This window comes from Erinaceus europaeus, chromosome 3, assembly GCF_950295315.1.
Source record: "Erinaceus europaeus chromosome 3, mEriEur2.1, whole genome shotgun sequence".
In the NCBI taxonomy this organism is placed as follows: domain Eukaryota; kingdom Metazoa; phylum Chordata; class Mammalia; order Eulipotyphla; family Erinaceidae; genus Erinaceus; species Erinaceus europaeus.
Window position 1 is genome coordinate 113,283,849 of NC_080164.1, and position 24,050 is coordinate 113,307,898.

Below are 24,050 nucleotides of genomic sequence, written 5' to 3' on the forward strand. Positions count from 1 at the left end.
GATTGCACTGAGACCTCTGAGCCTCAGGCATGAAAGTTTGTTACATAAATAACTGTGTTAGCTCCTCAGCCTTTCTTTTCTCTCTTCCTTTTTTTTTTTCCTCCAGAGTTATGCTTGGGCTCCGTACAAATCCAGTGTTCCTGGATGCCATTTTTCCCATGTTGTTGCCCTTGTTGTTATTATTATTATTGTTGTCATTACTGTTGTTGGATAGGACAGAAAGAAATGGAGAGAGGAGGGGAAGATAGAGGGATAGAAAGATAAACACCTGCAGACCTGCTTCACCACTTGTGAAGTGAGTTCCCTGCAGGTGGGGAGCCAGGGGCTCAAATTGGGATCCTTAAGCTGGTCCTTGAGCTTTGCACCATGTGTGCTTAACCCGCTGCGCTACCACCTGCCCCCCCTTTTGGATTCTTTACAGAAACAAACTGGGAATTGTAAAGATTAAGTAATAAGAGCGATTTACATAAGAACTCCATTCACTGGACTTGTTGCACAAAGCTTCTTGGCCCTACCACAAAAAGGCTAACAAATGAACATATACATCTTTTTTACATTAAAACTTAAATCTCTGTGATAGACACTTATAAGTAGTATCTGTATGTCATTTCCAAATCCCACTATAACCTTTGCAGCTAGTTGATCAGCTGTTGGTCTCAAATAAAGTTCATTACCAGACTTGCACTGCACTCAGATTTTGGATTCACTCAACTGTGTGTAGAGGAGTCTGAAATAGGAAGAGATTACTGTACCTGCTGCACTACACATGTACTATAATTAAAACTACCAGCTTTATTAATGAAAGCATTCAAACTGAGATTTATAAAAAAAAAAAAGAAGACCAGTTTCTTTTTCAATTCTGTACAATTAAAAGAAAAGCTATTCAAGTTTTCAAAGAAACAAAAGAAAAAAAGATTTACAATAAAATCATCTGACTTTTTAAAGGTATTTCTTAAAACATGCAAGAGTTTATCTGTGTATCAATATCTGCAAATAGCGGAACAGAAATGTTTGGTTTTACCCTCCAGCCTCTTTGGCCATATAAAGGATCAAAATGTAGGAGACTTTGGATATTCACCAGAACCTTTCATTTTCTCAATCTCTTCATCTGTTTCCGGGCTGCTTATTGTGGATGCTTTCTCTTGGTTACCACTACTGGTATCTGTTTTAGACAGTTTGCTTGGTGTCTCTGACAGCCGCGCCCTCTTGAATTGCCACTCGTTAGCTGGGTCGAGAGCTCTGCACTTAGTCTCTTGAAGTGCGCTCATTTTAGCTGGACTAGGTTCAGGAATGTCACTGTACTCTACCATTAAGGTTAGGCTGTCGACCATACTGAGTTCATGCTTGGTGTTACAAGTAGATTTAGAAATGTGTCTATCTGTCAAGGATATAACACTTGAATGAAGAAATTCACAATCTGGATAAAAAGTCCGTAAAGCTTGACAAAGCAAAACATTCTCCTGAGAGTCTTTTTGTACATTCTTCTCTCCTAAACAAAAAAGCAGTTTAACATAAAATACTTTTTAAAGAATTTTTTATAACTATCCGTTAAATCAAATATGGCAATCTTTATCATTATTATTTTTTTAACCAGAGCACTGCTCAGCTGTGGCTTGTGGTGTGGGGGACTGAATGGGACTTCAAAGCCTCAGGCATGAGACTTATAAGTGAAAAAAATTACATAATTCTAAATTATATTCCAGAATATCTGAGGAGAAAATTAAAGCTATATTCCTTACCATGAACAAAACAGTGAACTACCATGCTCTTTGTTTAACATTGATCAAACAATTACTTTCAATCCCAAGGTGGACAAACTCATTAGTTCAGCTACTTCATCCAAAATTCAAATTTGGTGAAACTGCTTTGTAGGAAAAGTATTGACAGAGGGCAGGGGTAGATAGCGTAACGGTTAAGCCAAGAGACTCTTGTGTGCGAGGTTCCAAATTCCTAGGTTCAATCCCTCACACCACCATAAACCAGAACTGAACAGTGCTGTGGTTAAAAAAAAGGAGGAAAAAAAAAAAAAAAAAAAGAACGGAGTCAGGGGTAGCGCAGCGCGTTAAGTGCACATGGTGCAAAGGTCAAGCACCAGCAGAAGGATCCCTGTTCGAGCCCCCGGCTCCCCACCCGCAGGGGAGTCGCTTCACAGGCGGTGAAGGAAGTCTGCAGGTGTCTATCTTTCTCTCCCCCTCTGTCTCCCCCTCTTCTCCATTTCTCTCTGTCCTATCCAATGACGACATCAATAATAACTACAATAGCATAACAAGGGCAACAAAAGGGAAAATATATTAAAAAAATAGATTGTATTGATGTATAAACTTTATACTTACGTGCTGTTTTACTTTGTGCTCGTTTTCTTTTAATTTCTTGTTTTAATCTGTTTACATCCTTCAGCAGTTTCTCTACTGCTTGCTCACTATATTCTACTTTTTTGCATATACTCTGCAGAATAAATAATGGAAGGGCATAGTGAAACTCCAAGTTGTGTCTTACAGTCTAAACTCCCCAATAATGCAATGTGCTGTGAGGTACATAATGTCAAATATTTGCTTCTATTGTTTATTTTGCTATTTTCTGAAGGAACTTTATCGGTGCCATTTAAGTTATAAAATCTTTTTCAGACATGTTAGCTTTCCATTTATACACAGCTTTATCTTACCAGCTATTTCCTCAATAACACAGAAAGTCAAAAAAATCAAGTCATTTAAAAAAAAAGAACTATTTTGGGAGTTGGGCAGTAGTACAGGGGGTTAAGCACATGTGGCACAAAGCACAAGGACCAGCATAAGGATTCGCGGTTTGAGCCCCCAGCTCCCCACCTGCAGGGGAGTCACTTCACAGGCGGTGAAGCAGATCTGCAGGTGTCTATCTTTCTCTCCCCCTCTGTCTTCCCCTCCTCTCTCCATTTCTCTCTGTCCTATCCAACAACAATGACATCAATAATAACTATAACAATAAAACACGGGCAACAAAAGGGAATAAATAAATATTTTTTAAAAACTTTTAAGAGATACATGGCTACTGTATGAATTTAACATTAAGAAACTGACAGTAAGTAGAAAGGAAAGTGAGGCTGGCAAAATAGCTCCGTTGGACAGTGCACTGCTTTGCTATGTGTGTCAGCAGGTCTGAGCTCGGTCCCCACGTGCTATGGGAAGCTTGAGTTCTGTGGTCTCTTGAGGGCCCTACGTGCTGTGGGAAGCTTGAGTGCTGTGGTATCTTGAGGGAGAGAAAGGGAGGGAGAGGGAGAAAGACTCATGCACACAATGGAAAACGACTTGTTTTGCCATTATGAAAGATCTATATTCAAGGTTTGAATTGCTATAAAATTACTTTTTGCAAGCTGACCTTACATATCAGCACTTTGAATTCCTAACATCGACTCAGTGACTTATCTTGAGATTATATTAAAATCTTAGAAGATGGTGTTTCTTAATTTGTATAATACCAAATAAAAGAAAAATAACTTTAAGTAACTGGGTGGCAGTAATAAATTTTTTTTAAATATTTATTCCCTTTTGTTGTCCTTGTTGTTTTATTGTTGTAGTTACTGATGTCGTTGTTTTTGGATAGTACAGAGAGAAATGGAGAGAGATGGGGAAGACAGAGAGGGAGAGAAAGATAGACACCTGCAGACCTGCTTCACCGCCTGTGAAGCAACTTCCCTGCAGGTGGGGAGCCGGGGGCTCGAACTGGGATCTTAACTCCGGTCCTTGAGCTTTGTGCCACGTGAGCTTAACCCGGTGCGCTACCACCCAACTCCCGGCAGTAATAATGAATATTTCTTTGGGTGTTTGCCTGTTTATTGCCAGCACCTGTTGACCAACTTGCAACCTAGCTGACACAGAGGCATTATATAGGTGGCTGGCAAACAGCTAATTTCTTGACCAGAAGATGCAAGAGCTGTGCACTGGCTATTCTGTGTTGTCAATAATGTATAATAACAGTGATGTTTAAAATATATCAACTCGGGCCAGGAGGTAGTGCACCCAGTTAAGTGCATACATTACAGTGTGCAAGGACCCAGGTTCAAGCCCTGGTCCCCACACCTGCAGGGGAAAAGTTTTATGAGTGGTGAAGCATTGTTATAGTTGTCTCCTCTCCCTTTTTATCTCCCCCTCTCCTTCTCAATTTCTCTGTCTCTATCCAATAATAAAGAATATTTTAAAAATTTAAAATAAATAAAATAGATCAACTCCGTTTCTTTTGCTGTGGTGTGTCAATGACAACAGTAGCCATGGAAATATGGCTTCACTCTGAATAAAGGAGCAGTTTTCTGAAGAGGATAAAATGGGATATAAAGTGTTCAGATCTCATTTGAGGAAAAAGCAGCTGTCTGACAGCCCTTGCTACTCTCCTTTGAGTCTACTTGGTGTTTAGGCCAGGCTTCCCTTGCCAGTGACTGAACATACAACCAACAGTCCAAGTCCCCTCCTGTAGTGTGCAGCTTTGCACACACTCCCCCATCCTCCTGACCAAGCATTTTCTGGCCTTGTCATCTAAAGGTCTTTCTAGCCCATCATCCTCTGTTCTCTACTTCCTTTCTCAGACATCAGAATCAACAACGTAAGTCTCTCTGCTTGTTTCTACTCCCCTTGATTCTTCTCAGGCCCAATAAATCGCTGCATATCTAATCCCATCTTGATGCCTAATTCTCAAAGGACCCAAACTAACATAATAAAATACAATAGAAGTTGGCACTGTGGTTAATTGCTTTGTTCCCAAATACTTGCTTCCATTTTTATCCTAAAGTAGGATTACAAATTCCTGCCTATCTCTCTGTAACATGCAGTAGTCCATGAAATGTGAATGGATATAGCATGCCACTTCTGAGCAGAACTTTTAAGAGCTATTCTGAATTTCTACCAGCTCTCTTGCTCTTTTTTTCCCTTGTCATAAGAACAATGTCTTACACATACACTCCTGGATCCTAAAATGAAGATGTTTATAACAGAGCTGTAGCTGAGCTATTATGTAAATAAGACTTAACTTTGGTTTATTTTTAGGCCACTGAGACATTTTTATGTCTTTGTTACTGAATCAGATTAATATGAAATTATAAACTTAATGCCAGACTATACTCAAAAAGTTTGTGAGCATTATAATATGAAGTGTCTTTAAGTGTTTGAAATAATCACTTACTTTTAATTCCTCTTGTAAAGATGCATACATTTCACTTATCTTTTGTACTTCCTTTAAAGATCCATCTTCCTTAAAAAATTCAGAGCTGTAAAAAAATTACCATTTCCTTAGACAAACCTAGTATAGATAGCTTACTATACCTGTACAACCAAAAGACCTGTATATAGCTGAGGAATGATGAAAGATTCTTTTACAGGCTTTGTAAAATAATTTTGACAAGCCTACATGTACACGTCAAAATCTACCAGGAAAACCTCGTTCATTTTTTTTACATCAAGAAACTTTTTTTAACTTCTAAGTACCACTGCCAGGCTTGAAAAGAGGTTAAGTAAAAAAATAAAGGCTATGGAGGAGGAAGAAAGGTTTCTTGGCATTTAAAAAATATTTGTTGAATTTAATTCATTACTGAGAAACATTTTATATGCCATGAAGAAAAGAAATGTTAATAGCACAAGGTTTGTAAAACATCCACCCCAATTTAAGACAAACGTAAATGTGTGCAACTTAGAATCAATCAAATGTGGCTTTCAATTTACATAAATATGCCACTATGTACTATGAAAACAAAAACAGAATCTAGTCCTTATTTTCATAAACTTTATACTCTCGTAAAAAGTATCCTATATTATCAATGTTATTTCTCACATTTCCTTAAACAAAAGCAAAAAAGTTGTATGTTATCGTGTGTGTTGGCTAAAGTCTCTTTTTATTAAGCATTTATTTCCTTTGTGTTACCTTTTTTTTACTGTTATTGTTGATGTCGCCGTTGTTGGATAGGACAGAGAGAAATAGAGAGAGGAGGGGAAGACAGAGATGGGGAGAGAAAGATACCTACAGACCTGCTTCACCGCTTGTGAAGCGACTCCCGCTCCTGCAGGTGGGGAGCCAGGGGCTCGAACTGGAATCCTTATGCCAGTCCTTGTGCTTTGCGCCACGTGCGCTTAACCCACTGTGCTACTGCCCGACTCCCTAAAGTCTCATTTTTTTAAAATCTTTTTTGTTTCTTTTTTTTTAATAATGCTATTTTAATATATGCTGCCTTAGGAAACAAAAACCTGGACTAGTTGTTTTGAGGCTAGCTAATTTTATTCAAGAATATATTAAAATATGAAGATATGAAACATTCCTTTTCAACTGACATATTCTAAAAAGAAACAGAAAGTAAAAAATAGGGCATTTACTTGAGTGATACTTCCTTACATTTTTATCATGCTGTTGTGTAACAAAGTATTAAAAAGTGAACGACAATAACTAGCAGGGAAGCAGCTGAGGAATCTCACCTGTGTGTTTTCACGGCTCTGCTAAAACCAGCAGACATACAGGAGCTGGATACGGTTTTATAACCCTGTTGTTCAGACATACCCAGGTTGGCTACCACTAGAGGGATTCTGTGAAAAAGTCTGCAGAAATAAAATACAAGTTTAAGAAAAAGTGTCGGTTGGCACTTATTTTACTTACCATGTTCCATGAAAATGTTTGAACAACCCATGAGGAGTTTGAGCTCATTTTGATGCATTATCAAGAACTGGCTCGGTTAACAAGACAACGAATAACCCCATCCAAAAATAGGGGGAGGACATGGACAGAATATTCACCACAGAAGAGCTCCAAAAGGCTGAGAAACACATGAAAAAATGCTCCAAGTCTCTGATTGTCAGAGAAATGCAAATAAAGACAGCAATGAAATACCACTTCACTCCTGTGAGAATGTCATACATCAGAAAAGGTAACAGCAGCAAATGCTGGACAGATTGTGGGGTCAAAGGAACCCTCCTGCACTGTTGGTGGGAATGTAAATTGGTCCAACCTCTGTGGAGAACAGTGGGGAGAACTCTCAGAAGGCTAGCAATGGACCTACCCTATGATCCTGTAATTCCTCTCCTGGGGATATATCCTAAGAAACCCAATACACCCATCCAAAAAGATCTGTGTACACATATGTTCTTGGCAGCACAATTTGTAATAGCCAAAACCTGGAAGCAACCCAGGTGTCCAACAACAGATGAGTGGCTGAGCAAGTTGTAGTATATATATAACAATGGAATATTACTCAGCTATAAAAAATGGTGACTTCCGGAGTCAGGCTGTAGTGCAGCAGGTTAAGCGCAGGTGGTGCAAAGCACAAGGACCGATAAGGATCCCGGTTCGAACCCCGGCTCCCCACCTGCAGGGGAGTCGCTTCACAGGCGGTGAAGCAGGTCTGCAGGTGTCTATCTTTCTCTCCCCGTCTCTGTCTTCCCCTCCTCTCTCCATTTCTCTCTGTCCTATCCAACAATGACAACAACAATAATAACTACAACAATAAAACAACAAGGGCAACAAAAGGGAATATGTTAAGTGAAATAAGTCAGAAACAGAAGGCTGAATATGGGATGATGTCACTCTCAGGCAGAAGTTGAAAAACAAAATCAGAAAGGAAATACAAGTACAACCTGAAATGGAATTGGCGTATTGTATCAAAGTGAAAGACTCTGTGGTGGGTTGAGGGGAGGAGAATACAGGTCCAAAGAGGCTGGCAGAGGACCTAGTGGGGGTTGTATTGTTATATGGAAAACTAGGAAATGTTATGCATGTAGATACTATTATATTTACTGTTGAATGTAAAACATTAATTCCCCAATAAAGAAATTTTTTAAAAAGGAAAAAAAAAATTGGCTCAGTGCCTGTACTACCACTGCTCCTGGAGGCTATTTTTTCCCTTTTATTGCCCTTATTGTTTATCATTGTTGTTATTATTGTTGTTATTACTGTGGTTGTTGTTGGATAGGACAGAGAAACAGAGAGGACAGGAAGAAAGGGGGAGAGAAAGACAGACACCTGTAGACCTGCTTCATCTCCCATGAGGCGATCCCCCTGCAGGTTGGGGGCCCCGGCATTCTACATTTATCTTTCAGCTATCTGTATCTAGAGGACTTTTTTTTTTTTTTGTAGTAAAGACTAGTAAATCTTTAATATCGGAAACAAAACATTGTTCCATACTGGGCTTCTAACTTCTTGATCAGGCCTTCATTTAAGGACCAAGTGATAAGACTGACTTCAGAGAACTATTGTGACAACCTAATGCAACAATACACAAAACTATTCAGCAAACTGCAAAAAATACAAGAATGTTAGGCACGTTTTCCTGTTACCAGATGACTGGCTAACACTTACCCCTTCTGAGGTTTATATAAGGCATGCTCCAACCGATGAGTCGAGCAGCTTTCTGTTACTATACTTGGTGTTACTAGTAGAAAAACAAGCTCCTGGCTTGAAAGATGTTGCTGCAAGTTTTTGTGAAGCAGTCTCTCTCTAAATGTCATGATCTGGTCTGAATGACGTCGGAATTTGTACCAACCAACCACATCCTGAAAGAAAATGTAAAACAAACAAACAAACAAAAAAAGTGTATACCATCTTTGTCACATTTATTAAGTGTCTTACCATAATAAGTTTGACAGCCTTAAAAAGTAGTTTTCTCAGTATTTTGTAAGGTTCTGGGCATATGTAAGTAAAAGATTTTCTTTTGTTTTGAATAGGGACAGAGAAATTGAGAGGGAAGAAGGGAAAGGGAAAGAGAAAAAAAAAAAGAACTGGGGAGTCGGGCTGTAGCGCAGCGGGTTAAGCGCAGGTGGCACAAAGCACAAGGACCAGCATAAGGATCCCGGTTCGGATCCCGGTTCGAACCCCGGCTCCCCACCTGCAGGGGAGTCGCTTCACAGGCGGTGAAGCAGGTCTGCAGGTGTCTTTCTCTCCCTATCTCTGTCTTCCCCTCCTCTCTCCGTTTCTCTCTGTCCTATCCAACAACGACGACAACAACAATAATAACTACAACAATAAAACAACAAGGGCAACAAAAGGGGATAAATAAAATATATATATATATATATGGAAAAAAAAAAAAAAAGAACTACAGCACTACTTCACCCTTTGTGAAGCTTCCCCCCTGCAGGTGGTGACTGCGGTACTTGGACCCTAGTCCTTGCACTGTAATGTGTGTACTCAACCAGGGGTGCCACCACCTGGCCCCATTTCCTTATGTTTTCTCTTTTGTAAAATAAGCAAACTGACTTGTAGTTAAATTACTTTCTAATTTCTGGACTACAATTTTACTCTACAGATTAAAGGGGAAAAAACTTTCTATGGATTTTCTTTATGGTGTCTGTATAGGGAAGTATAGGAAATTGTCCCAGTGCTTTAAAAATAGTTACTGCAGCTATGTAACTTAATAGAAGATTTAAGTCCTAGAATAAATGGTACTGGGAAGGGTATGGTAGAATACAGGGAGTAAGGGCCCGGGGGCGGGGGGTAGGTAACATAACGGCTAGGCAAAAACTCTCTTGCCTGAGCCTCTGAAGTCCCAGGTTCAATTCCCCACACCACCATAAGCCATAGCTGACTAGTGCTCTGGTAAAAAAAAAAAGTATAGGGTGGGGGTAGATAGTATAATGGCTATGCAGAGACTCTCATGACTGACGCTCCAAAGTCCCAGGTTCAATCCCCTGCACCATGATCAGCCAGAGTTGAGCAGTGCTCTGATAAAAAAATTAATCAATTAAAAAGAAAAGTATAGAAAAAAGAGATCCATATTAGAGCAAGTCCAGAGATGTACAAGAACAAGATAATACCAATGGCTATTCTACTTTCCTAGCAACCCACTGAATTTCTGGAAAGTATAAGTCTTTGGTCACTAGCTTTAAAGAGCAAAATGATGACAAATCTTTAAATGTGATTTCCAAGGTGTACATGTTTTATTAGGAGCTGAAAATACAAATAGTACTAGAATAGAAAAGGTAGATCGGGGAATACCTTTTTGACACTTGATAACAGTTTCTTCAGAACTTGTTCACTTACTTCACCAGAAGAATTGTAAAAACTGTAAAAGCCAAAATCAAAGGCATTTCAAATAAACTAAAAACACGAATGACTTTAATTGTACTTTTAGTTTCTTAAGAACAAATCCATAGGGGCCAGGTGGTGGTGCACCTGGTTGAACGTACATGTTATAATGCGCTAGGACCCAGGTTCAAGTCCCCAGTCCCTACCTGCAGAGGTAAAGCTTCATGAGTGGTGAAGCAGTGCTGCAGGTGACTCTCTTGTCTCTTCCATTCTATCTCCCCCCCCTTCCCTCTTAATTTCTGTCTGTCTATCCAATAAATAAATAAAGATAATTTTTAAAAAAGAACAAATCCATATATCCACTTGCCCATAAGATGAAGTGCTAAAATAAATATAGCAGAAATTCTTGCAGTTTTTCTGTAAAGAGTCAAAAGATAATTATTTTAAGCTTTGGTGAACACACTGTTTTGTGTACGACTCTGCCAGTTCTGGGGCCCAGAGAAGGACCATTGATGGCAACAACAGGACTGCTGCTGAGGAAGGAGGATGTGCTGCTGAGTTTAAAGATTTTTTTTTAACTATCTGTATTTATTATATTGGATAGAGACAGCTAGAAATTGAGAGGGGAGAGGAAGATAGAGAGAGAGTGAGAGAGAGAGACACCTGCAGCCCTGCTTCACCACTTGCAAAGCTTTCCCCCTGCAGGTGGGGACCAGGGACTCAAACCTGGGTCCTTGCACACTGTAACATGTGCAATCAACCAGGTGTGCCACCACCCAGCCCCTAGAGATTTTTTTAAATATTTATTTATTCCCTTTTGTTGCCCTTGTTGTTTTATTGTTGTAGTTATTATTGATGCTGTTGTTGTTGGGTAGGACAGAGAGAAATGGAGAGAGGAGGGGAAGACAGAGGGGGAGAGAAAGAGACACCTGCAAACCTGCTTCACTGCTTGTGAAGCGACTCCCCTTCAGGTGGGGAGCGGGGGGCTGGAACCAGGATCCTTACGCCAGTCCTTGCGCTTTGTGCCACCTGCACTTAACCCGCTGCGCTACCACCTGACTCCTTTGCTGAGTTTATATTGTGCAATGAAGTAACTGGGTATGAGAAGGAAAAGCAATCCTCAAGGAACACTGGCATCCATCTGGGAAGGCAGTGGAGACCAGCTAAAGTAAGGACATCAATCATCAATGCAGAGAATTATTAGGGTTACTAGTGAATTTTTTTTTTTGGTGGAAATTCTCTTATTAGTTAATACCACCTTGTATAGCTATAACTAAAATATGTTGTTAATTTAACAAATTACATGCAGAGAAGAATCTTTACAATGGATCACTGATCACTGACATGTTCTTTAACTACTCACCTAAAAAGCTGATAGCATGGAATGTATTTCTGAATGTCTGGAAAAGAAGAATTTTGGCCACAATTACCTTAATTATAACTGGAATAATGTGTTTTGAACATGCCATGTTCAAGCATTTTACATTATTTAACCTTAAGAATGAGACAGATGTTATCAGTCCTTCCATTTTAAAGATGAGGTAAGAAATTAAGTAGCCCAGCCAAGTGGGTGGTGTAGTGAGACTTGACAGAAAGTCTCATTTGTAACTCAAACACTATTCCTTCTAAATTGTTTTAAACCCAAATAGAGACCACATATCAAAAGATAAATTCAAACTGATTTATTTTCATTCAGTTTTTAAAAGTTTGTAGAAACCCCCCGCTTTTTTTTTTTTTACCCAATTGATGAAAATAGCTACTAAAGGGGTTTTTCTTTTGTTATTCCAAGTGGTTGTTTCATAAAGGATCTATCAAAGTTAACTACAGGGGGAAAAAAGTCATCTTTTAAAAGTGGTACACACTCTGGTTAAGCACACACACTAGACAGTGGTACACACTCTGGTTAAGCACACACACTAGTGTGTAAGGACTTGGGTTCAAGCCCCTGTTCCCCACCTGCAGAGGGATAGCTTCACAAGTAGTGAAGCAGGGCTGCAGGTGTCTCTGTCTGTTTTCTCTGTCTCCCTCTTCCCTCTCAATTTCTGTCTCTATCCAATAATAAATAGAGATAAGTTTTATTCTCTAGTCAGTTTAAATATGACATCTATGCAGGAAAAGTGAAAATTCATTAGATATTTAAAATTTTTTTTCTGTTGTTTGTTTTTTGCCTCCAGGGTTATCACTGGGGCTCATGCCTGCACTACGAATGCACTGCTCCTGGAGGCCATTTTTCCCATTTTTGTTGCCCTTGTTGTTACTGTTATTGTTGTTATTGCTATTGTTGGATAGGACAGAGAAAAATCAAGAGAGGAGGGGAAGACAGACTGGGAGGAAAAGATAAGACACCTGCAGACTTGCTTCACCACTTGTGAAGCGACACCCCTACAGGTGGGGAGCCAGGGGCTCGAACCGGGATTTTTAAGCCTTTTTTTTTTCTTAATATCTTTATTGGAGAGAGACAGGCAGAAATTGAGAGGGAAGGTGGTAATAGAGGAGACAGCGACAGAGACACCTGCAGCCCTGCTTCACCACTCACAAAGCTTTCCCCTGCAGGTGGGGATGGGAGCTTGAACCTGAGCCCTTGAGCACTGTAACGTGCGCCACCAACTGGCCCCAGACATTTTTCTTCTAGCAAATGTATTCTGTTTTGGGATAGATCCTGTCTGAGAAAAAAAATCAAAACAAAATACTGAACAGGTATTGTGTTTGTAACTGATAGCCAATCCTCAAATTAGTTAACAGGCTCTTAGAATTTTCAGCTTTAAGAGACAGTTTGTATAGTGTACAGAAGCCTCAAATGTTTCATTCAATAATGGCTGTTTTTGTTTTGTTTTGTTTTGTTTTGTTTTTGACCAGAGCACTGCTCAGCTCTGGTTTATGTGGTGGGAGGACTGAATCTGGGACTTTGAATCCCTGAGCTTGAGAGTCTCTTTGCATAACCATTATGCTATCTACCCCCACCTGACAATTTTTTTCCCTTATCAATATGATTAGGAAACAGTTAAGGAGGTGATGTAGTTAGTGTGCAGAGCACTGAACTTGAAGCAGGAGGCCCTAAGGTTGTCTACTCTTTCTTTGTATTTATCTCAGGCATAAAAGTGTTTTTGCTTCAACCACTGTGTGATTTCCTTGATCTTCTCTATCTGGTGAAACGAACCTTTAAAGAAATGACATCCACCAAAACATGTTAAACTCTATGACAGACAAGGGGAATTATCAAATATGATAAATATCTTGTTAAAGCAATGTATTACTTTGTCAGAACTGAGGTTTTACCTGCTTTTAAAGTAACCCAAAAATTTCAAATAAATTTGAGTAAATAAATATCTATAGCACCTACCTAATACCTTAAAACTCAGCATGGTTCCTAGCACAATAGTTAGTTGCTCAATAAATGGCTGCATAATTAAATTCCTCCAAATATGTTAGATAACTTTGGGCAGTATGCCAATTCCAATTAGGAAATAAAGTCCTAAGGGCTTGTTTAAAAAGTTTGTCAGGGCTGGGGAAGATAGCACTGATTATGCAAAAGGTTATGTGCGTGAGGCTCTGAAGTCCCAAGCTCTGTCCCTAGCATCATCATAAAGACAGAGCTGATAAGTGCCCTGGTATTTCTGTCTTTATATATCTCTCTCTCATTTAAAAAAAAATGTATTAAAAAATAAAACTTGTAAAAAATACCTGTCAAAACAGGAAAAGACATTAACAAATTAAAGTTACATACTGTATAAACACATATAGAGTAAAAGTTTAATTACCTTCAGTTGTAGTATTAAAAAATCAATAGGAAAAGGCAAAATATATTGCACCAAAATAAAAGACTGGGGTGGAGGAAGGGTTTTGGTCCTGAAACGTGATGGTGAAAGAGGACCTAGTGGGGGTTGAAATGTTATGTGGAAAACTGTGAAATGTTACATATGTACAAACTGCTGTATTTTACTGTCAACTGTAGACTATTAATCCCCAACAGAGAAATTTAAAAAATGGAAATAAAAGGCAAAATAGCCCAATAGAAATGTAGCTAATTGGCAAATACTAAAAGACTTGATGGTACCTCCTGTTGGTAAGAACATGGGGACTCAAATGTTGGAATATAAGGACTTAGATGTTGGAATATAAGGTTGAAGAATCTAAGATAGGACTTTTCCAAGAAGCAGTCCTCAAGGTAAGATTTCCTACTTCTAGAAAGTTAACTTTCAGAATACACTCAAAGGCACAAATATATATAGTCTATAATGGTCTGGGAGGTGGTATAGTGGCTAAAGCATTGGACTCTCAAGCATGAAGTCCCAAGTTTAATCCCCAGAAGCACATGTACCAGACTGATGTCTGGTTCTTTCTCTCCTCTTATCTTTCTCATAAATAAAATATTTTAAATAAATTAATATATATATATGATCTATAAAATGTTAATTTTAATATTGTGTGTTTTTTTTTGTTTTTTCCTCTCACCAGAATACTGCTCAGCTCTGGTTTATGGTAGTGCTGGGGATTGAACCTAGGACCTTCAGAGCCTCAGACATGAAAGTCTTTTGCAGAACCAATATGCTGTCTTCCCTACCTTTTTAATACTATTTTGTAGTACCAAAAATAGAAGTCATAGCTTGGTAAATAAGTCATGGCTTATTATTTTTAAGACTTTCACACTTAGCAAATGTTTTAACAGCTGAAATTTATGCTGACCTATTTTAGCATAAGCTATTAAAAATAGAAGACACAAAGAAATAACTGACTCACCAATTGTATAAATAACTTCAATATCATCCATTTGCGAATCAGTTATACTATTCTTGGCTTCACCTTTCACTTCCCCAAGGAGAAAACCTTCCTATGGAAAACAGAAATAAGCAGCATATGAAATACAGTGATAGGAAGTCGGTGGTAGCAAAGTGGGTTAAGCGCACATGGCGCAAAGCACCAAGGACCGGTGTAAGGATCCCAGCTCCCCACCTGCAGGGAAGTCGCTTCACAGGCGGTGAAGCAGGTCTGCTGGTGTCTCCCTTTCTCTCCCCCTCTGTCTTCCCTCCTTTCTCCATTTCTCTCTGTCCTATCTAACGACATCAACAACAATAATAACTATAATATAAAACAACAAGGGCAACAAAAAGGGAAAATATAAATATTTTTTTTAAATACAGTGATAAAATAGCCATTCAGTCACTTAAACACCATTTTCCAAGATTTTTTTTTCTTTCAGAGAAAGAGAGAGCCAGAGAGAGGAGCACAACACTAAAGCTTCCTTCAGTGTGGTGGGGTCTGGGCCTTGCTCACATGCATGACAAAGCAGCACACTGTCCAAGTGAACGATTTTGCTATCTCCATTTCCCAAGTATTTTATTTTATAATGTATTGGGAGCACATAAAATAAAATCAGGTGCAAAAGGAAAAATGGAACTAGACAACCACTTAACACCATACACCAAAATGGGTCAAACACCTGGGTATTAGACCTTAAACTATACCATCCACAAAAGAAAATATAAATGAAACATCAAAGATGTGTGTGCAGAAGGGTTAAATAAATGGGACTGCATCAAACTGAAAAGCTTCTACACATTAAAAACATCCAGGATAAGACAACCCAGTAATTGGGAAAAGACATTTGCACATCATACATCGATGGGGTATTGATATCAAGCATCTATACAGAAATCATACAGCTCAGTTAACAAAAACAACTTACTAAAAGTGGGCCAGAGATCTAAATAGATTGTATTAAAAAAATAGCCCATATACATATGTAAACAAATCCCTCTTATCATTATAGAAATGTAAATTAAAACTATGTTGAGACTCCACGCCACACCTGGGCCTACATAAACAAAAAAAGGAAATGCCAAGTGTGATGTGGAGAAAAAAGAACTCTGACACACTGTTGTTATCAGTACAAACTAACTGTAGTCCTTATGGGAAACAGTATTTTAAATAAAACTGGAATTACCTTATGATCCACTCCTAGGCATAAATAAAAAGGACATGAAAACACTAATTTGAGGGAACATAGCTGTATTATTCACAATAGCCATGGAATGGAAGCAGATAAATGACCATTCACAGATGACTAGATAAAAAAGTTACAAGATATATATTCAATGGAGTACTAGTCTACAATTTAAAAAGATGATAATTGTTCGAGCCCGAGGCTCCCCACATACAGGGGAGTCAATTCACAAATGGTGAAGCAGGTCTACAGGTGTCTTTCTCTCCACCCTCTGTCTTCCTCTCCTCTCCATTTCTCTCTGTCCTATGCAACAACAATGACATCAATAACAACAATAATAACCACAACAATAAAACACAAAGGGCAACAAAAGGGAATAAATATTTTTTAAAAAACCAACAAAAAATTAAATTAAAAAAGGATCTGACACTGATATTTTCCAAAAGCTAGTCCCTTAAGATCAAGAGAATTTAAGAAGCCATTCTGTTTTATGGATACACTAAGATAATCCAAAAAATAATTTCCACAGTTACACACATCTTAAATAACTGTCTACTTGCTAGTTGTTAACCTACAAGCTTAGTTAACGTGCATAACATGCAGGAGCAGGCGTCCAGTGCTGTAGCTCCAGTGCTGTCTTCTCCTTGACTGCTTCTACCTAAAATTCTGTCTCCATCTAAAACTAAATTAGCTACATGAAAGAGATCAATTCTGATCTTAAATGGATTGGGCCAGATGTTATGTTAGAAAATGAAAGACGGAGTCGGGCGGTAGCGCTGCGGGTTAAGTGCAAGTGGTGCAAAACACCAAGGACCCGCCTAAGGATTCTGGTTCCAGCCCCAGGCTCCCCAACTGCAGGGGAGTCACTTAAATGCAGTGAGGCAGGTCTTCTGCAGGTGTCTTTCTCTCCCCCTCTGTCTTCTCTCTCTATTTCTCTCTGCCCTAACAACGAGGGCATCAATAACAACAATAATAATTACAACAACAAATAAGAAATTTTAAAAAGAAAATGGACACAGCATTTAGCTTTGGTGGCAGTCTCCAACTATGTGCAAGTTAGAAGCTCTCATTCTGGAAGTCGGGCGGTAGCACAGCGGGTTACGTGCACGTGGCGCAACATGCAAGGACAGGCATAAGAATCCTGGTTCCAGCCCCTGGCTCCCCACCTGCAGGGGAGCCACTTCACAAGTGGTGAAGGAGGTCTGCAGGTGTCTTTCTCTCCCCTCTCTGTCTTCCCTTCCTCTCTCCATTTCTCTCAGTTCTATCTAACAACTATGACAATAGTAACTACTACTACAACAACAACAAAGGTACGGTTCCTGCGTGGCTCCAGGCGCCCGGCGTGTTCTATCAACTTTGGTTGTAGCCTGGTGGCTACGGAGGCGGTGCTCTGGGGTCGTCTGGAGACTGCACACAGTAAATCGCCAAAATGACTAACACAGAGGGAAAGAGGAGAGGAACCCCGCTATATGTTCTCTAGGTCTTTTAGAAAACATGGAGTTGTTCCTTTCGCCACATATATGCGGTTCCTTTGGCCACATATATGCGGATCTATAAGAAAGGTGATATTGGGAGTCGGGAGGTTGCGCAGTGGGTGAAGCAGGTCTGCAGGTGTCTGTCTTTCTCTTCCCCTCTCTGTCTTCCCCTCCTCTCTCCATTTCTCTCTGTCCTATCTAAAAAAATAATAATAATAAACAATAAAAAGGTGGTATTATAGTTATAAAGGGAATGGGCGCTGTTCAAAAAGGAATGTCCCACAGATGTTACCATGGCAAAACTGAAAGAGTCTACAATGTTACCCAGCATGCTGTTGGCATTGTTGTAAACAAAGAAGTAAAAGGGCAAGATTCTTGCCAAGAGAATTAATGTTCGTATTGAGCATATTAAGCACTCTAAGAGCAGAGACAGCTTCTTGAAACGTTTGAAGGAAAATGATCAGAAAAAAAAGGAAGCCAAAGAGAAGGGGACTTGGGTTCAACTGAAGTGCCACCCTGCTCCACCCAGAGAAGCACACTTTGTGAGAACCAATGGAAAGCAACCAGAGCTGCTGGAACCCACTCCCTATAAATCCATGGCTTGATAAATATAAAAACTTAATAAAATGTCAGAACTATAAAAAAGGACAACAAAAGGGAATAAATTAAATATTTAAAAAAGAAGCTCTCATTCTAAGACGCTAGGATGAAAGCTCTAGTGCTTTAATTTTTTCCTTCAAGTTTTAGAAATTGCACACTGAATGTATATATATAAAAAAAAAGACTTAACTTCATCCAAAGGTTTCTGAACCTAGGCAGAAGCTAGCTACTACTTGAACATAGGCCTATACACACATAAGTCATAGCAGAAAGCACAAGAAAGGGAACTAGCGAAGGCTTTAAAAATAAATGCGATGCCAATGCAAACAAAACCAGTGTCCGCTATTCCCGAATAAGCTTTTTCTCCCACTACAGTCTCAAAAGAAAGCGAGCGCCCCAGGGCGCACCCCATCTCGCAAAGGCAGCCTGTGCGCTCCCGGAAGCCGCCCGGCGCGGGGAAGAGAGGCAGGAAGAGGCGCGGGCAGGGCCGCCGTCCGCAGGGGGCACCGCCGCCCCGGTCCGCCCCGTCTCACCGAGTCCGAGTCGGTGCTTAGATGCTGGAAAGCTAGCGCACCCAGCACAAAGCCCGACAGTACCGCCGACGTGCTCTCACCCTCCATGCTGCCGCTGCTGCGCGTGAGGAGGCGGGCCCGAGCAAGCGGTGGGCGGGGCCGGAGAATTGGGGCGGGGCCAGGGCGCTGGGATCAATCGGGTGGTAGGCGGGGCTTGGTGAGTGGCGGAAGCGGCCGGGCGAGTGAGGGGCGGGGCCACGGCGGGGGTCGAGCACTGGTGGGCGGGACCGGCGACTGAGGGGCGGGATCGAGCGAGTGGTGGGCGGGGCTATGCTAGTGAAGTGCTGGGCCAGGGTGGGCGGGGTCGAGAAAGTGGTGGGCAGGGTAGGGGTCGGGAGAGAGGCGGAGCCCTGGCGGCGCGTTGGTGGGTGCACTGACAGCAGCAGCTGCGCCAGGACATTAACCCGAGCCACTGGCGACCCAGGTTGGGGGGACTTCCCCCGCTGGGCGCTAGAGGACGCTGCTACCTTGCAGGTGACGTTGTCCTAAGCGCTCCTGGGTGGGGGCACCTGTGCCGAGCTCCAGGAGGCTCACTTTGGGGATGAGGTGCTGCTGGTTTATTGGTTGCGAACATGCAAAGGAAAGCTGCTGACAAGAACAGTGCAGCCGCATGAATGGCTAGGTCATCTTTGTGAGTTTTGAAGTATATGTGATCGCCATTAAAAACTGTAGAATATTCATATCCTTTTCATGCACTCTTCCCAAATTCTGCCTATGATGTTGACTCCATAGAGGGAGAGGGAGAGAGAAGTTGGATTTTTTTTTTAACGTATTTGCTTTCTTTTAGAAAATTGAGGACTGCTGGGGAATAGCTCAATTGCTAAAACATGTACCTGAGATTCCTCTTTGGTTCTGGTGGCACGTTTACTGGAATGGGCCTCTGACTTCTTTCATACGAAACTTTTATCTCATATGAGGTAAATAAAGTAAGTATTAAAAAAAAGAAAATTAAGAACAGGTTAATTTAGAGAGCATTACAACAGATTTCAAAAGATAGGCAGTTTAATGATAGGTATAGTTGTATGGTACTGGGACACTTGATAAAAGTCATTAGGGGAGGGAGTTGGGCGGTAGCGCCGCGGGTTAAGCACATATGGTGTGAAGCTCAAGGACCGGCCTAAGAATCCTGGTTCTAGCCTCTGGCTCCCCACCTGCAGGGGAGTTGTGAAGTAGGCCTGCAGGTGTCTATCTTTCTCTCCCCCTCTCTGTCTTCCCCTCCTCTCTCCATTTCTCTCTGTCCTATCCAACAACAATGACATCAATAACTACAACAATAAAAGAAGAAGGGCAAAAAAAAAGGGAATAAATAAATATTTAAAAAAAAAAAGGAAAAATGATTAGGGGAGTGGGAGGAATGCTACTTTGTTGACCTAAGAACATTGTTTAAAAAAAAAGATTTATTTATGAGAGAGAGAGAGAGAACCAGAGCAGCACTCTGACACATACAGTAACAGGGATTGAACTCACGACCTCATACTTGAGACTCTCAACATTTTACCCCTACATGACCTCCTAGGCTGCCAAGCACATCGTTTTAAACATTTGTTTCTCTAATCAACAAAAGTATTTCCAGTGGCAATCATAAAATGAAATAAAAAGTGATAAATGCCACAGGAGAAATGATGGTGTTGTGATTTTTCTTTTATTAAATTCTGTAATTATTCCAGGAAAATGTTTACTCAATTAAAAAAAAAACACATGAGAACAGACCACAGAAAAAGACAGCAGTAATAGATTAATATTATTTAAAAAATTATTACCTTTATTTATTGGATAGAGACAGCCAGCAATCGAGAGGGAAGGGTGGGATAGAGAGAAAGCGAGACAGACACCTGCAGCACTGTTTCACCACTTGTGAAGCTTTCCCCCTGCAGGTGGGGACCAGGGACTCAAATCTTGTGCATTGTAACATGTGTGCTCAACCAGGTGCGCCACCACCTGGCCCCAATTAATATTTTTAAATTACATTTCTTTCAAATAGGGAAAAACTCAAATCTACACAAAGTTTTGTGGAAGTAGTGATCGACAATAACATCACATTTCTTCCACCAGGAAAGTAAGTAAGTAATGATATTCATTCTATGACTAAGCCACTAGGTGTCTTGCTTGAGTAAAGGAAAAGAATGTATGTCCGCTGCCATATACCAATTTTGTTTAGCATGGTTTAGTAGCCAAGTATATCAAATAAAACCAGAATAAAGAAAATTGGTTGGGATGAAAGATAGACAGCATAATGGTTCTACAAACAGACTGTCGTGCCTGAACCTCCAAAGTCCCAGGTTCCATCCCTGCACCACCATAAGCCAGAGCTGATAAGTGCTCTGGTAAGAATAAACAAACAGAAAAGTAATTGTAGGATCAGTTGTAGTCACCTGGTAGACTGCACATTTTGCCATGTGTGAACACCTAGGTTCAAGAACCTGGCACCATATAGGAACACCATTCATGACACCAGGGGAAGTTCAACAGTGGAGAGGTGCTGTAGCATGAAAGATGCTATCTGAAATGAAAAAAAAAAAAAGCAGGAAGAGAATACTTGTCAAAGAGAAGCACTTAGCTGCTTTATTAGGTTCCTGCTAGCTACAATATTGGTTGCTTTGGAGGGGTGTGATTGTTGGCTTAAATTTGCATCATTAACACTCACAACAATTTAAATGCTTGTGACCTATTAAAGTGGTAAGTTAAGGCAAAGCCCAATAATCACAGAGAAGAGACCGAATTTTTGTCTTTCTATTTGGATTTTAAAATATTTTTGCATATTAAATGAGTCATCATAGGAATATAGGAAATTATAACAGCACTTATAACACCGACCAAATTGATGAACAAATATGCATGAAAATAAATGATTTTTTTAAAAGATAATATTAACTACTTAGCATTGACTCTATAGTTTCATCAAAATGAATGGAGTTTGTGGTCCTTTTGGACATGATGACTCCGGTCTCCCTCAAGAAAACCCCTTTGGGAAGAACAGTAGCTCCTACCTGCAGCCCTGCATGCTACCTAGGCTGTCCACAATCTCCATTCCTGCTGTTCCCCACCCACCAGTGAGCATGGTGCAAGTTCTAAGGTGCACCGTTCTTGTGAGATAACAACTTCTGTTAGCCATCCTCTTTGATTCCAGGGCTCTCCATCAGTTTAGCATGCTAGCACTTGGCTTACACTCTAAAACACCTATGCAATTCCTCTCCCTTACTTCCCCATGTCCTTTCTCTCTTTCTGCATTTATCTCTTTTTTCATTTGTACTCAAATATTTTTATCTTTATTTATTTGATAGAGATAGCCAGAAATTGAGATGGAAGGGAGTGATAGAGAGGGAGAGAGATAGAGAGACTCCTAAAGCCCTGCTTCACCACTCACAAGGCTTTCCCCCTGCAGGTGGGGATCAGGGGGCTCAAACCTGGGTCCTTGTGCATTATAATATGTGCAGTCAACCAGATGTGCCACCCCTGGCCCCTCTGCATTTACCTCTCACTGACATTCCTCATTATATGTTCCATGCACATCAAAACCTATCTTTGTGTCTGCTTCTCAGTGATCCACATGAGCAGAGCTCTTGGTTTTCCATGATCATCAGTGAGGCTTTTTCTGAGTCATAAAGATGCCATTTTCTTTCTTTGCTTTAAAAATCTTTTTTATATTATCTTTACTTATTTTCTGGATAGAGACACCCAGAAATTGAGAGGGAAGGGGATGATGGAGAGGGAGAGAGACAGAAAGACACCTGCAACACTGCTTCACCATTCGCAAAGCTTTCCCTCTGCAGGTGGGGACGGGGGGCTTGAACCAAGGTCCTTGAGCATTGTAACGTATGTGCTCAACCAGATGCACTACCACCTGGCCCCAAGATCCCATTTTCAAACATGCCTATTTTTTTAAAATTTGTTTTATTATCTTTATTTTATTTACTGGATAGAGACAGCCAGAAACTGAGAGAGAAGGGGGTGATAGAGAGGGAAGGGGGTGATAGAGAGACACCTGCAACACTGCTTCACCACTTGCAAAGCATTCCCCCTGCAGGTGGGGACTGGGGCCTCGAATTTGGGTCCTTGTGCACTGTAACATGTGTGCTCAACCAGGTGTGCCACCACCCAGCCCCCGAACATGCCTATTTTTTAAATCTCCAGTCATTGATCCAAAATAAGTATTTATGTTGACCATCATTCAGGTCATTAAAAAGCCTTTTTTTCCCCCCATTTGAGAGTTCATTCAGAAGTGTATAATATGTGCCAAAAATTATCCCATAACAGCCAAATCCTCTAAGACAAGTTTAAGTTGTTGGAATGGGGAGTCAAGCAGTAGCGGCAGGTTAAGCACAGGTGGAGCAAAGCACAAGGACCTGGGGAAGGATCCGGGTTGAGCCCCCAGCTCCCCACCTGCAGGGGCGTGGCTTCACAGGCAGTGAAGCAGGTCTCCAGGTGTCTATCTTTCTCTCCTCCTCTCTGTCTTCCCCTCCTCTCTCCATTTCTCTCTGTCCTATCCAACAATGACAACATCAATAACAACAACAACAATAACTACAACAATAAAACCATAAGGGCAACAAAAAGAAAGAAAAAAATATCAATTTTTTTAAAAAGTTGTTGGAATGGTATTTGTGATGCCTGGCAAGAAGATTTTGCCATGGAGTTGTGAGCCTAGAAACATCGGTATGCATTCTCCCTCTCTCTCTCTCTTTCTCTCTCTCCCCCTCTCCTTAGTGTTATTTTATTTTATTTTGAGAGAGTGGGGGAGGGGGGCCTGGGGGCCAGGGGAGGGGCACAGAGAGAAAGACACAGAGGAAAAACCCAGAACACTGCTCAGCTCTTGTTCATAATGCTTGGGACTGAACTTGCTGGGACCTTGGAACCTCAGGCATGAAAGTCTTTTGCAGAACCTTTGTGTTGCCTTCCTGGCCCATCATCAGCTAGCTATCTATTGATGTGCAGTTATTGAGATGTTTGTTCACAGAGTGAAGTGAGGCTTCTCCCTCCTTGATGGAGAAAGTCACAGTGTGGCTAAAGCTTTACTCAAATAAATAATCCTAAAATACATATTCCCTGTGACATTCCAGAATGACAGTGTGGCTAACTCTAACTCTAAAACAGGTGTGAGGATGCCTGCCCTGCGGGTTGTATATGACATATTTTTGTTTATTAAAAGAATAATGAGTGATCCAGGAGGTGGTGCAATGAATAAAGTATTAGACTCTCAAACATGAGGTCCTAAGTTTGATCCCTGGCAGCACATGTACCAGAGTGATGTCTGGTTCTTTCTTTTCTCCTATCTTTCTCATGAATAAATAAATAAAGTATTTAAAAATATTTTTTATTTATTCCCTTTTGTTGCCCTTGTTGTTTTACTGTTGTAGTCGTTGTTGGATAGGACAGAGAGAAATGGAAAGAGGAGGGGAAGACAGAGAGGGGTAGAGAAAGATCATCTGCAGAACTGCTTCACCACCTGTGAAGCGACTCCCCTGCAGGTGGGGAGCTGGGGGCTTGAACTGGGATCCTTAC

General features: G+C 40.6%; 1 protein-coding gene across 2 annotated transcripts; it reads right to left on the reverse strand.

The window, feature by feature from the left end:
* Positions 1-772: 772 nt before the first annotated feature.
* On the reverse strand, positions 773-18,628 carry ABRAXAS1 (abraxas 1, BRCA1 A complex subunit). 2 transcript variants are annotated; one of them, XM_007537493.3, is made up of 9 exons: positions 18,513-18,628; positions 14,701-14,791; positions 11,327-11,363; positions 9,934-10,000; positions 8,299-8,492; positions 6,426-6,545; positions 5,146-5,230; positions 2,334-2,445; positions 773-1,489 (listed from the first exon to the last, which is right to left on the reverse strand). In XM_007537493.3, the coding sequence occupies exons 1-9, from the start codon at positions 18,597-18,599 to the stop codon at positions 1,050-1,052; spliced, it is 1,233 nt and encodes a 410-aa protein (XP_007537555.1). In that variant the 5' UTR covers positions 18,600-18,628; the 3' UTR covers positions 773-1,049. The 2 variants fall into 2 exon arrangements, with proteins under 2 accessions (XP_007537555.1, XP_060043728.1); XM_060187745.1 differs by lacking the exon at positions 14,701-14,791.
* Positions 18,629-24,050: the final 5,422 nt, after the last annotated feature.

Bases quoted from the DNA above. Each gene is read 5' to 3' on its own strand.
- ABRAXAS1 (XM_007537493.3), bottom strand. From the start codon at position 18,599: ATGGAGGGTGAGAGCACGTCGGCGGTACTGTCGGGCTTTGTGCTGGGT. The intron at 10,001-11,326 runs GTGAGTAGTTAA...TGGCTTTTACAG, and splicing joins CCATGCTATCAGCTTTTTAG to TTTTTACAATTCTTCTGGTG. The intron at 1,490-2,333 runs GTAAGTATAAAG...TTTTTTGTTTAG, and splicing joins AGCACAAAGTAAAACAGCAC to GAGAGAAGAATGTACAAAAA.